The following is a 14320-nucleotide window of genomic DNA, read 5'->3' on the forward strand; positions in this document are numbered from 1 at the left end:
ATATAATTGAGCATAATATTCAAGAATATGCAATGTATATTACAAAAATACTTTTATTTTAAATAATTATTTTCTATAGTACGTGCATGGAATATATATTTTAAAACTTTATTTTCTTTCATTCTCAATTATGTAAATAAATTTTGGAGTTTTTTAATATCAAAATTATTATTACAAAAAAAAATTTCTAATTAACTTTCTACTATGCTTAATATTTTATTATTCCAACACTATATATGCTTAAATACTATTTAAATTTTTAATTATAAATAAAATTTATTTATTCTAAGGTAAGTCCATAATATAAATTAAAAAGAGAAAAAAATTATTATATTAGAAAGCTAAAAAATAAAAATAAAAAGACGATAAAAGTTGATAATCTAGAGGGTAAAATAGGTATTTGGCGATTAAAAACATAGTTATGATTGGTCAATTTATGACAAAGTTATGATGTCCTTTATTGACATAGTTAAGTGATTTTGTTGTTACAAAGTTATGATGTCCTTTATGATTGGCGATTTAAAACATAGTTATGATGTCCTTTATTGATATAGTTAAGTGATTTTGTTATTACAAACGAAAAAAATATAATTTTTGATATATAATTTTGAATAGTTAAGTGACCATTTAAGTAAAGGACTCTCAATACTCGTGCCTTCAGAAGGTAGCATGTTTCTGCTGAAATGACCGAGATGGACAGAAGGTAGCTTGAACACACAAATCAATCATTTGCTCTAAACTTGTGGAAAATAAAAAATAATGGAATAAAATAATTAAATTGTCCCAGAAAGTATAGTCAATTGATGTGCACTTTCATACGTTTAGCCAGCAGCCAAGGAAGGATACAAGTAATGAATATCGATACAAGAATAGGTCACCTGTCCTTGCTCCGGTTATATATTATAGAGGCGGACCTACCCATTGGATAGGTGTCATTGGCCCAGTAACTTCGAAAAAAATGTATGTCTATGTATATATATTTTAAATAATTGGTACTCCATATATTTTGATTGGCTCACTAAGATTCAATCTTCGACAGCTGCAAAATTGGTCAATTTAGGACACAATTTAACTTTTAGTGCATTGTCTGTCGTGATCACTCTGCCTTTTAGTGCATTGTCCGTCGTGATCACTCTGCCTTTTTAATAATATATATATATATATATATATATATATATATATATATATATATATATCCGAAAAGTTTTTTTAGTCGGACTATTGTGAACTCATTAGTCCGACTAACCAAATTCATACAGTGTATAGCCTATCAAAAGGTAAAATGTTCACTACCAAGATTTTATCCATTTCCAAACTGGAATTTGAAATCGCTGTTAAAAGGATGGGGCGAACCCATCCATTCTCCACAACCCTTGATTTTGCATGCTTGCAGAATGCAGACCCTCAAAATAACTGAGCATCCTTGTTATTGTCGTTTCCTCGAATATGTAAGTGTAAAATTGAACATCTGAATACCAAGGACTTAAATCGACCACGAATATGAAACAAATGCGCATCATGAGGTGTGGAATTGGGGTGTGACAATTTGGATACCATGAAAATTCAACTTTGCAAGAGGTCAGGAGAAATTTTGTATAGAAGAAAAACATTCTTTTGAACCATATAAGAAAAACATTCGTGAGGTCCAATAACTTGCTCAGCCAAACTACTTACACTCCTTCCAATAAAGTAACAAAGTTCTTAATCTAATTTTTATATATTAATCAATTGCTTGAAAAGATTATTTTTTTTCTTGTTGTGATCATAAAATTCATCTTTAACCTTGTTTCATACTTTTTGTACAATTCAACCGATCATTGCCGCTTGCCGGCTTTTCTTGTCTTCGTTAAATGGGAATTAGATTTACGCCTCTTTGTATTGTTCTTATCCTTGAACTCCTCGTATATTTATATAATAGAAGCTAGTAGTAATGAAAATCACATCCACAGAAATAGTTATAGTACTTTTGAAGAAAACACATTATTTAATATAATTGAGATAGAAGATGGCGAAGCCAAATATGTTCGTCCTCTTGTTTTTCATGATCCTCTCACTTCTGTTCATCAGTTTGGCTGAAAGCAGATTCACTTCTCCTGGTAAGAATAATTGACTTTCTCACACTCAGTTTCATCTTTATGCTATTCGCAAAGATTGTAATAACATATTATCAGGCAAGTTGAGAAAAGTTTTCAAACCCCCGTGTGTATTGACTAGCTTTGGCTCGATTGTGTGCGTGTATCTAATAATATAATAAGATTGTGCAGGTATATATTAATTAGTTTCAAATCCTGTATATATCTTTACGTATATTGTGTTGAAACAGCGAATTTGAGTCCAAGTCCAAGTCCTGCAAGAGAAATAACATGTTTGAAGGTGGTGAATGTGAAGGATGGAGACACATGCTTCGGCATTTCCCAGACGTTTAGATTGTCCCCTAATGTTTTCGACGCTATCAATCCAAACCTCAACTGCACTGCTCTCTTTGTTGGTCAATGGCTCTGCGTAGATGGCACTTTGTCTTAAAATCACATCAGCAATAACTGAGGCTTGAGTTTATTGTATTCATTATCATGTTTATGTTGTGATCTTTCTTGTTCTTGGAATTCTCAAGTGGCATTAAACTTGCTCTTCATTGGTATTGGTGTAGACTTCTTTCTTTCTTTGGAAAATTTAAGTTTATTCTCTTCAGTCTTTACCCACAAAAATTATTGAATACACTTGGAAAACATTTAAGTTTAATGTACAGTATTGACAAGGTGCCATCGACGCAAAGCCATTGACCCACAAAAATAAGTGCACACTTGGCAAAAATTAAGTTTAATGTACTTATCTTCTCATGTATTATATATGCAATATTGTATTCATGGAAATTTTAGGTAGAAATGACATCAGGTAGCCACTCTAAAAGACTGCTATTTAGGAATTAGACTATGCATCCTAAATTTCAGTTTCTTAGTTTAATTTTTTGGGATACAAATGTCCTGAAATTATAAAATGTAACTGCTAGCTAATCCCTGAATAGCAATGGTAGACCTAGGATTTTGTGCAAGCGAGTTCAATCTTAGAAGTACATAATATTAGTCGTAAAATAGTAGTTGTCAAGTGGGTTCAAATAAAATATTTATACAAAATTTACGCAGCTTTAATCTTAATTTATACATATACACAGTATTATTTTTTGATAAAGCGGATTCAATTAAACCCGCTTGCCACCACTTTCACTGCTGAATAGCATCCCTAAGAATGGTTGTTTGTGCACTTTGCCCCAAGTACCTATTATATGTTTTTGGGCCAACAAGTTGAAGTCCATGAATAAAAGATTAGAATCCAAACTCTTGTTGAACTTCTATAGGGCAGCACTTTTACCTACTATCACATACACAATAACTGTTACGCGGCGCCTTCCTGAAGTTCCTTGGAAGGGCGACGTAAGGCTAGGCAACCGATGTCAGTACGGTTGCTGTCCGCCAACTGAGGTCCCCTCCGTACGCTAGACTAGATTGTCAGTGCCGTACGGGAAAACCAATGTCATGAGCAATTGAAAGAGAGCAGAAAAGAGAATTGAGAATGAAAGAAAGCTTGATTGCATTGAATGAAAGCTATTACAGAAAACAAGACGGTGTCGGGGGGAGAGACACCAGTACAGAGAATTGTTTGCTTGCTTGAAAGTTTTGATTGCTTGGTCCCCCTTAATAATGCTTAAAAAAAATAAACCAAAGTTACATGACTAGACCTATGAAAGCTGGAAAATCACACTTAAAGAAAATGCAGCAAAACTACTCTATATTTACAATGAAAAGGACTTAGTCTTCTACAAAGCAGCAGCAAGTCCGTTGGCAGCAACTTTGTCTTTAGCATCAGGGTCTGCGCGCGCGGCGCTGTTGGCTTTTGCCTGTGGCTGGGCGCTGGCGATGGCTATCGGTGGGGCGACAGAGGCACATGCGCGCTTGTCACTTGGAGCTGCCGAGACCACGGGGCCGACCGTGGCGACGGGCGTTGGGAGGCTGGCCAGGACGCCACGGGGCGCGTCCAAGGGATCATGGGGCATGGCTGGAAAGCCGCCCATGACATTCTCCCCCACCTGAGTTGGCGACGTCCTCGGCGCCTTCCTTGCAAGGTAATCATCAATCAGGCTCTTGTAGGCTTTGAGGTTTGTTCCCCTCTCCCAAGTATTCTCCTCTGCATCACATCCCTGCCATTTCACCAAGAACTCCTGGTGATCTTTTCTTGAGGCGTGAATCACTCGATCATCAAGAATAGCTTCAGCACGCCTTTTTCCGGTTGAATTGGGGCCTCGAATACTTGGTATTGTGAGTTGGCTTCGTGAAGGATCCTCCACATCTTCCCGAAAAGGTTTCAGGAGACTGACATGGAAAACAGGATGGATTTTCCACCAAGCTGGGGTATCCACCCGGTATGCAACTTTCCCAATGCGCCTTTCAATGGACAAGGGTCCAATATATTTTTGCAATAGGCGAGGGTCATGGACCCCTGCAAACAAGTACCGCTTTGGGATTTTGACCATCACTTTGTCTCCCACCTGGTATTCCACAAAGCGGCGATTCTGATCAGCATGCCTCTTCATCCGCTTTTGGGCTTTGACAAGATAGCTCCGCACTATCTCCAAATTTTGCTTCCATTCTTTTGAGAAGCTGGCAGCCCGAGGAGATTTTGACATGTTTGGTGCGTTCACTGTGTGTGGGAGTAGCGGTTGCTGTCCGGTAACAATTTCAAAAGCGCTTTTGTTGGTACTTGAGCTCTTTTGTGAATTGAAACACAGTTGAGCAGCATCCAGAAGCTTCACCCAATTCTTCTGCGATCCGGTCACAAAGTGCCGGAGATATTCCTCTAGCATGCCATTGAATCGCTCCGTCTGGCCATCAGATTGCGGATGAAAACTTGAGCTATGACTCAATTTTGACCCGAGGCACTTAAAGAGTTGGGTCCAAAAATTGCTAGTGAAGCGTGAGTCGCGATCACTAACAATGTCTTTAGGTAAGCCCCAATACTTGACGACATGAGAGAAGAATAGTCGAGCTGTATCTTCTGCTGATATATATTGTGGGGCTGCTATAAAGGTAGCATACTTGGAAAACCGATCCACCACAACCAAGATAGTTGTGAGATCTCCGACCTTGGGCAATCCGGTGATGAAGTCCAGGGAAACGCTTTCCCAAGGTCTTTTTGGTACAGCTAGTGGTTCCAAGAGCCCTGCCTGCGTCAAGCGGTCTGACTTATCTTTCTGGCATACTAGACAAGTCTTCACATACTGAGCGACGTCATCGACCATTTGAGGCCAATAATATGCACGGCGAAGCAATGCCATGGTGCGTTCCTCGCCGGGATGACCGGCCCACAAAGTATCGTGGCATTCTGCAAGAAGAGTCCGTCGCAGATCTCCTCCTTTAGGAACATAAAGTCGGTTCCCTTTCACCTTCAGGAACCCATCTTCGGTGTAGAACTGGCGAGTCTTGCCCTGTCCTACCAAATCAACCAAATACTGTGCAGCAGGATCCTTGATGAGTAGATCCTGTATCTGGTCTTTTATGGTGGTGGTTACTTCGCTTCCCTTTAGGGCAGCGAGAACACACATCGATGCTAGATCAGCTCTCCGACTGAGTGCATCAGCAACATGATTGGTCTTTCCACTTCGGTACTCCAGGTTGAAGTGAAATTCCGCTAGGAGTTCCTGCCACCTAGCCTGTCGTCCATTCAGCTTTGGCTGGGTCATGAAATGGCTAACGGCTGTATTGTCTGTCTTGACCACGAATGGGGCTCCCAGTAGATAATGCCTCCAAAGGCGTAAGCAATGAACGACAGCCAATAATTCTTTCTCATGGGCGGCATAGCGTCGCTCTGCATCCTTCAGTTTCCGGCTCTCGTACGCTACGGGATGCCCTTCTTGTAGCAATACTCCACCAAGTGCATAGTCGGAGGCATCCGTTTGCACTTCGAATGGCTTGGCCAAGTCAGGGAGGGCCAAGACTGGGCTACTGGACATAGCCATCTTCATGGGAATGCACGGAATAATGCAGGGCTTGGCCCCATTTGCCCCCATCATCAGCAGCATGTCTGCATACGGTGCGGGCATGGTATTGGTCTGTCTCAGGAATTCCAACCCCACGATTAACTCAAAGTCATCTATGATCACTACGCGCAGGTTGAACTTTCCTTCATAAGGGCCAAGCTTCACTGGTACTTCTTTGGCTATTCCACCCACTGGTTGAGGTGGTGAGTTGATAGCCTTCACACGACCTTTGCCCTTTCCTACGACTAGTCCAAGACGCTCCACCTGAGTCGAGGCTAAGTAGTTGTGGGTGGCACCTGTGTCTATCATTGCCCGAATGGGCTTGCCATTTACCTTCATGTCAACGAACATTAGGGTCCTCTCTTGATGAGGAGGAGTCCTCAAATTCGCCTTCTTATTTCCTTTCCTGGCAATTGGACAGGGGTCCTTCTTCTTGCGGATACCGGCACTGGTACCCGCTAAGGGCTCAGAAATGGAGCCAACAATTGCATTGAATGCACCTACTGGCTCGGTCTGGTCCGCATCATCGGCGTCGTCATCCGTCCCATCCTCAAAAGCTTGATGGGCATTCATCTGTGCATGTGGACATTCATTATTCCAATGTGGTCCGCCGCAATGGCGACATCCTGAGGGGGGCTTCCTCCCCCGATCATTGTTGTTAGATGCAGCACTAGTACTGCCGGAAGAGGGAGTCTTGGATTTGGGTGCACTCCGGTCTCCTCCACTTCTGCTAGGGCCACTAGTGTTTGGTTGGCCCCCTTTGTATCCTCCTCGGACAGGCTGTTGAGGCCTATCCTTCCGGGCTTCCACTTGGTAATCCCCAAGGCACTCTGCTGCTTGGATTGCCTTAGGCAACGTGTCTACCCTTTGTCTCTGCAACTCCATCCGGGCATAAGGTTTCAACCCTTCCAGGAAGGTGAAGAGTTTGTCTTTGTCCCCCATGTCACGGATGTTCAGCATGAGCGCGGAGAATTCCCGCACGTAATCTCGCACTGATTTGGTCTGGCGGAGCTCCCGCAACTTTCTCCTGGCATTGTACTCAACATTTTCGGGGAAGAACTGTAGGCGTATGGCTGCCTTCAGTTCCGCCCATGTGTCGAGGGCATCTTCACCTGCCTTGATGGCTTCGTACTTCACCCGCCACCAGAGTTTGGCATCACCCTGAAGATACATGGCAGCAGTTGCTACCTTCTTAGCTTCTTCCAAGCTTCCCACGGCATCGAAGTATTGCTCGATGTCGAAAATGAAATTTTCCACTTCTTTGGCATTCCGAGCTCCACTGTATGGCTTTGGCTCAGGAATTTTCAGCTTTTGTGCCATGGGGGCGAGGTTCACACCACCCCCAAATTGGTTTCCGCCTCCTCGAAGTAGGCCTTGTAAAGCAGCATTGACAACATTGAGCTGGCCTGTCAAGTTGTCAATGGTTTGTTGCATGGCAGTCACCCTGTCTGCCTCTTGTTCCCTGTTGGCTAAATCCTCGGCACGCTCCTGCTGGAGGACCTCAAATTTACCAAAAATTTCAGCTGCCTCTGTGGCTGCTGTTTGCCGGTCTCCTTCAGAGTCGCGGCTGATGTTTTCTATGTCAACTTCGGCCTGGATGAGTCTGCGGTCCAGGTCGTCCAACCTTTGCACTAGGCTGGTTTTTAGATCGGGCACCATTTCCACGATGGGCCGTAATGCGTCAACCGTTCCCTCAAGGGTCGCGATGCGATCCCCATAATTCACCATGGTCAGAAATGGTGGTAATTGCAATGTGATCCCTCGTCCGATGTCGAGCCTAGGCTCTGATACCAACTGTTACGCGGCGCCTTCCTGAAGTTCCTTGGAAGGGCGACGTAAGGCTAGGCAACCGATGTCAGTACGGTTGCTGTCCGCCAACTGAGGTCCCCTCCGTACGCTAGACTAGATTGTCAGTGCCGTACGGGAAAACCAATGTCATGAGCAATTGAAAGAGAGCAGAAAAGAGAATTGAGAATGAAAGAAAGCTTGATTGCATTGAATGAAAGCTATTACAGAAAACAAGACGGTGTCGGGGGGAGAGACACCAGTACAGAGAATTGTTTGCTTGCTTGAAAGTTTTGATTGCTTGGTCCCCCTTAATAATGCTTAAAAAAATAAACCAAAGTTACATGACTAGACCTATGAAAGCTGGAAAATCACACTTAAAGAAAATGCAGCAAAACTACTCTATATTTACAATGAAAAGGACTTAGTCTTCTACAAAGCAGCAGCAAGTCCGTTGGCAGCAACTTTGTCTTTAGCATCAGGGTCTGCGCGCGCGGCGCTGTTGGCTTTTGCCTGTGGCTGGGCGCTGGCGATGGCTATCGGTGGGGCGACAGAGGCACATGCGCGCTTGTCACTTGGAGCTGCCGAGACCACGGGGCCGACCGTGGCGACGGGCGTTGGGAGGCTGGCCAGGACGCCACGGGGCGCGTCCAAGGGATCATGGGGCATGGCTGGAAAGCCGCCCATGACATAACTTATGCATCTTAAGAAAAGCCCAACATATGCCCAACCCATCCAAAGATCATATTCATTAACGCAAGATGAGGTCGATTTTCCTTTCAACCTGTCTTAATTCCAATCTACCCTTGACATAAATAATATTTACAATATTTATAAATAGTAAATTCAACAATTGTAAATACTGCTTTGACCAATACTGAGGTTCAGTGAAATACTGGTGAAATGTTATAAAATTTTGTTTAAGGAATATTTCAAGTAAACTAATGATTCTGCAATCACAATTCTTCTTTTATTTTTTCTTAGTTGAGAATCTGGTGTAAAACTTAGGTCATCAATTTCAAAGTTGTCCCAGTGAAAGAGATAGGAACAAGTAACAACACTAAGTACCACTTATATTCGATTCCTATCCAAAATCCTATCCAAAACTCACAAAATTATTACACCTTTCTATCCACAAAATTTAGCCAAATTGAAAAAAAAGGCGCATAGAATCATATGATTCATCCTCTTCTTCCTTCTCATTTCTTGCAAATTCCGTGACCCCAACGAATTAATGAGTCATCTGGACCTCCTACGTTAGTAGAGGCAAAAATACTATTGCATTCAATACTTAATACTATAATTTTTTGAGGTGTGTCATCAATTCCTAGGTAGCTTTATAGGCAAGATCGTGACTAAATTGAATAAAAACCCTTCTTATATTTTGTCTTTTTATTGAAAGGCACTTGTATTAATTACCAAGGAGATTAGCATCGACGTCATTTTTCACCCAAAAGTCCTACAAATTTCATGATTCGTAACCAAAAGCATGTCGATTTTGATTCCCACTTTCTAACAAGAATGCGGATATAGGAAGCTTCTTAATAGTAGAAATTGAGTGACAATTACTTTATCCACACGAGCTTCTTTTTTTCCTTTTTCTTTTTTAAAGTTTTTCCTTTTGCTTTATGTTTTTTTTTGGGCACAATCTTAGGATATAATGCAATAGTTTTACTAGTGGATTGTCACTCCATTTCTTTTTGAAAAGTCGAGTTCTCAATTATTTGAACCAGAAGTCAAGAAAAATATAAAATTTCATAGTCTTTGAAAAATTTCTGATTGGCTAAATATAGGATTACAAAGAATGTGGAATCGAATATAATTTTATTGTTAATAAAAACGTGGTATTGTATTCTTGAGAACAGCTAAACAGTAGTTAACTGGTTAGGATTCTTAATTTTCCAAAAAGAGAAACACAGAAAAACTCGATGCATATTATAGTAGATTATTAAAATTATAAGTGGTAAAGTGGATAATGCCAATTTTTACTACTACTTGTGATATTCTTCAATGAATAATATGGAACAAAAGGCAACAGTTTGAAAAAGCGGTGTCAGAGGTAGATAAAAGATGACTTCATTAGAAGTTTCCTGAGCTTTCAACGTAATTTTAGTAGAAGTGGGAACCAAATTCACGTGCTTTTGATTACAAAATACGAATCAAATCAAATTGAAATGATACTTCCAACTTTAGGATTTGAAAAGAACGATAAGATTTTGAAAATCATAATGAATGTACGTTAGAAGAGAAAAGAGGTTCCTCTTCATTGTGGTCACACCCTTTTTATTAAAGCTAAGAGTTTGCTTGCTTCCTGTTTTCTCGTGACCACCTCAAAAATTTCAAATTCAAGGAATTGAATTTTCTTTTTCCCTTAAAGAAATATTTAAAGAGGTTTGTAAATTGTAAGCTATAGATGGTAATTACTATCATATAAAAGAAGATATATTTTCTTAGTCCAGTTCAATGAGTAGCAAACCGAGTTTGGTATATGTCCTATGTGCTAGTTCAAGCAGATTAGTATCCAAATGCCGTTTATGGCTGATAGCTTTAATTTGAACATAATTTTGAATTATGACCAGACACTTGGAAGTTTGCTTTTCAGGACAAACTAATACATTCAGCAAAACAAACAAAAAGCTACACCATTGCTCTGACAAATCTTATATTAATTGTTGAGAGGTTGAAATTGAACACAGTAAAGTATGTATTTTCTATGCAATAGAGACAAGAGAAACAGTTCAAATCTAACAATATCATCCCACTAAAACATTATACAACAACAAATAAAATTAAAATAAATCCAAACATCTTCTTTAATTAGGTCATACTATTTTGTAACCAGCACTCCCTTTTGACATTTCAACACTTGTTCCATTCCTAGTTCCAGGATAGTCCACTTCAGTCATGAACTTAGACCAGAACCAATGCTCTTTCCACACAATCACCATCTCTTCAATTGGGATATTCTTTGTCTCAGGCAAGAAGAAGTAAATGAAGACAGTCATAATCACAACAAAGAATGCAAAGAAGAGGAACAATCCAAACTTCAAATGACACAACATTGTCAAGAATACTTGTGCCACTATAAATGTGAAGATCATGTTCACTGAAACATTGATACTTTGAGCAGCTGATCGAATTTCAAGTGGGAAAATTTCACTAGGTACCAACCATCCTAGAGGTCCCCAGGACCAAGCAAATCCAGCTACATAAACACAGATGAATATCACCACTACTATCGCGTACCACTTTGGTAAATCCCCTGGAGTTCCATTCACTCCAAATTTTATAGCTATGCAAATTGACACCGCTATCTGCAAATGTATCAAAAACCAAGTTCAAGTTAGAAATTTGAACTTAATTTCATATACGAAGAGCAGAATCCGCTGAATCTAAATTCTAAATTTCCAAGAAAATGGAAGGAAATTTAACTTACTTGGCAGATGAGCATTTGAATGCCACCTTCAAGGAACAAGAATCTTCTTCCCAATTTATCAACATAGTAAATAGAAACAACAGTTGCAAGTACATTGACTCCACCAGTAATAACAGCAGACATAAGGGAAGCATCAGCACCAAAACCAATAGTCTTAAACAAAACTGGTGCATAGAACATAATCACATTGATTCCAGTAAGTTGCTGGAAAAATGGGATCATAATTGCCATTGTGAGATGTGGCCTATATTTCCTTTGCAACAAATTTCTCCAAGGGTTCTCAATTTTCCTAGAAGCCTCACTCGCCACGACTAAATCATTGAACTCTTCGTCTACATCATCAATGCCTCTGATTCTTTTAAGCCTAGCTTTGGCTTCGTCGTGATTGCCACGTTCGATCATGGAGTTTGGTGTCTCGGGAAGGAAAAGTGAGCCTATTGTGATGATCAATGCAGGTACCATAGCACCTCCTAAGCTTAATCTCCATCCCCAATGAATCTTGGCAAAGAAATAGTTCAACACATTTGCTACAAGTATACCAATTGTAATGGACAGTTGAAAACCTAGGTTGAGTGCTCCTCTGTACTTGTATGGAGCCATTTCAGATAGGTATAGTGGAACAGACTGCAATTCAATTAAACAAAAACAAAAACGTTAATCATCCCAATTAAAGGAAAACAACAACAAATGGTTCAAAAAAGCAAAAAGAGAAGGGAAATATTGTGTTTCTTTCAAGGGGGCCAGGCCACTTCTTCTTGTCACGATGGATAAGGACAGAATGTCTATTTTCTTAATTAGATTAAGAAAATGAGCAACATTATTTCATGATTAATTTTAATTTTACGACTTGCAACTATCAAGTCAATTATAAACCAATTTGTTTTTAGTAAATTAGTCATATTCATGAGCAGACGATGTGGAAAGAATTCAGGCGCACGTTACTTCAACGGAGAAAAAGAAATACACACACACCCAAACAGAGTATCTACTATTAAGAAAATAGGAGTTTTGTTAATCTCAACAACTAGCATTGGATTAAAATATTGCTTATGTGATATCATGACAGTCACAACTTGCTGAAGAATACCAAAGCAGATTCGTTATTCAAATTAAGCTAGTAGATTTTAGACTGAACAAAGGATTTAAGATAGTGGGATTTAATTTGCAAAAAAGTCTTTTTCAAGTCAGGTTAACGTCCAAATTGTAAAAGGTAGGGACCTCCTACTTGGAGGGCTCAAAAGTCCAATCGACTGTTGATTTCATTTTCTTTTAACCAAAAAATTTAAATAAAAGGGACAATAGAAAAAGATAAAAGCAAATGGAATTAGAATTGTGGGGAAAAGAAGATTTAATTTGTATACATAGACTGTTTAATTTTTTTTACCCTTTGAGGTCTCTTTTTTAACTGTATTTAAAAGTAACATTCATGAGTGGAATTAATAACTTGAAAAATAAAACAAATAACTTTTCGATCAAATTGCATATAAATATTAATTTACAGGATACTCCTATAGGATAAGATAATTTTTTGTAACAAAAAAAGTGATAGACATATGGTTTCAGGACTTTATGGCAAAAAATCATGTGTTGCACATACTTGTCTGATATACGCATTAAGTAAGTACTTACTGCCATTCAGATCCAAACTGCGGGAAAAGTGTTGACCACCAACTTGCCTTTACTATTTTTTACAGTTTTGAAACCAAGAAATAAATGCATAAACTAAGAAACGTAATTCCATGGCAAAAACCAAAGAAACAGGGGAACCATAGAACAGGACAATCTTGAAATAAATGAACAAAAAAGGGGAAAAAACAGAGACAGACGCACAGATGATGTTGTTTGTAGAGAAAACCCACCATTCTTTGATTGCATAAACATAGTCACATGGTAGTACTGTTTAGAGAATAAACACCAGTTTTGGACTACATAAACAACTTGGCACGACCAACAAACAAATAATTAGGAATATGACCACATGCCAATCTCTTGACTTGATCCAACACATACGACAAAAACAACACTGCTCGGACAAATACTTTTTGCACAGAACTTAAACTCAAAATAAGGACAAACTAGGAATAAATTTTGCCGTATAATGGAAATTACGATATACCTGATTGGCGAATCCAATACCAAAACCTAGTAAAATACGACCAACAATGAGCATAGCAACATTCTGAGCAAAGCCATTGATCAAAGCTCCAGCACAGAAGAGGACACCTCCACAGAGCATAGAAAGTCTCCGTCCAAGTTTTCTGGTGACAGTAGATGCCACCAGAGACGACAAAAGAGCAGCCAAGTACAATGACGACGTGAACATCGTCAATGTTTGGCTGTCAAATTTGCAGTATTGATTTGTTGAATCATCTGCCTTTTGCTTCCTGAACACAGATGGGAAAAATCTGCTCAAGAATGAGTCCATTGATGTCACACCTCCTGATCCATACATAAGAAAACACAGTCATAACCTAGAATGAAACAAATTATAAAACGTATAGTAATTCATTCACAAATTGTCTTTTTTCCTAGATGTGTTTTTACGTACCAGAAATTCCAATATCGTAACCGAAAATGAGACCACCCATGGCAGCGACAATGCACGTAACGGTAACATAAAGAGTTAAATTGCCGGGATATTCTTTCCCGTTGCCGGGACCAATACCACCACCAGCAGCCATCTTTCTGAGCTGATCACAAAACAAGAACAACTTGTGGCACAAGAAATGATCAAGAAAAAAGAAAAAAGTTGAGAGAGAACTGTAATCGTAAACTGTAGAAATATAAGATAAAAGCTAAGTGGAAAATGAAAGAGAGATTTAAGAGTACTTCAGAAATGAAGAGAAGGAATATAGAGGAGTAGCTGTGAGAAGGGAAGAGTATATATAGAAAGTGAGGGAGACTATTACAATGTCGTAAATCCGGGACTATATGCTGGACTCTCCTTAGCTGTCACTTTTTTTTTTCTTAATGATTTTTTATTTAGCTGTCAAAATTATGCATAGAATCTTATCTCACGCTATTAAAACTTTATTTAATTAAGGTGGCAAAAAGAATAACGATAAATTCTT

General features: G+C 39.3%; 1 protein-coding gene and 1 long non-coding RNA gene across 2 annotated transcripts; one reads left to right on the top strand and one right to left on the bottom strand.

Moving 5' to 3' along the window:
• The first annotated feature begins 1563 nt into the window (after nucleotides 1-1563).
• On the top strand, nucleotides 1564-2688 carry LOC142171431 (uncharacterized). The gene is made up of 2 exons (XR_012700993.1): nucleotides 1564-2096; nucleotides 2324-2688. It is a non-coding gene; the product is annotated as an uncharacterized LOC142171431 (long non-coding RNA).
• Nucleotides 2689-10458: 7770 nt separating this feature from the next.
• LOC107779671 (sugar carrier protein C-like) lies at nucleotides 10459-14032 on the bottom strand. Its single transcript, NM_001325286.1, is given in 4 exon segments — nucleotides 10459-11127; nucleotides 11250-11873; nucleotides 13366-13688; nucleotides 13798-14032. Coding segments are annotated over 4 exon segments (1572 nt in total). The 5' UTR covers nucleotides 13931-14032; the 3' UTR covers nucleotides 10459-10635.
• Between the last annotated feature and the right edge of the window lie 288 nt (nucleotides 14033-14320).

Source organism: Nicotiana tabacum, chromosome 17, assembly GCF_000715075.1.
Source record: "Nicotiana tabacum cultivar K326 chromosome 17, ASM71507v2, whole genome shotgun sequence".
Lineage (NCBI taxonomy): Eukaryota > Viridiplantae > Streptophyta > Magnoliopsida > Solanales > Solanaceae > Nicotiana > Nicotiana tabacum.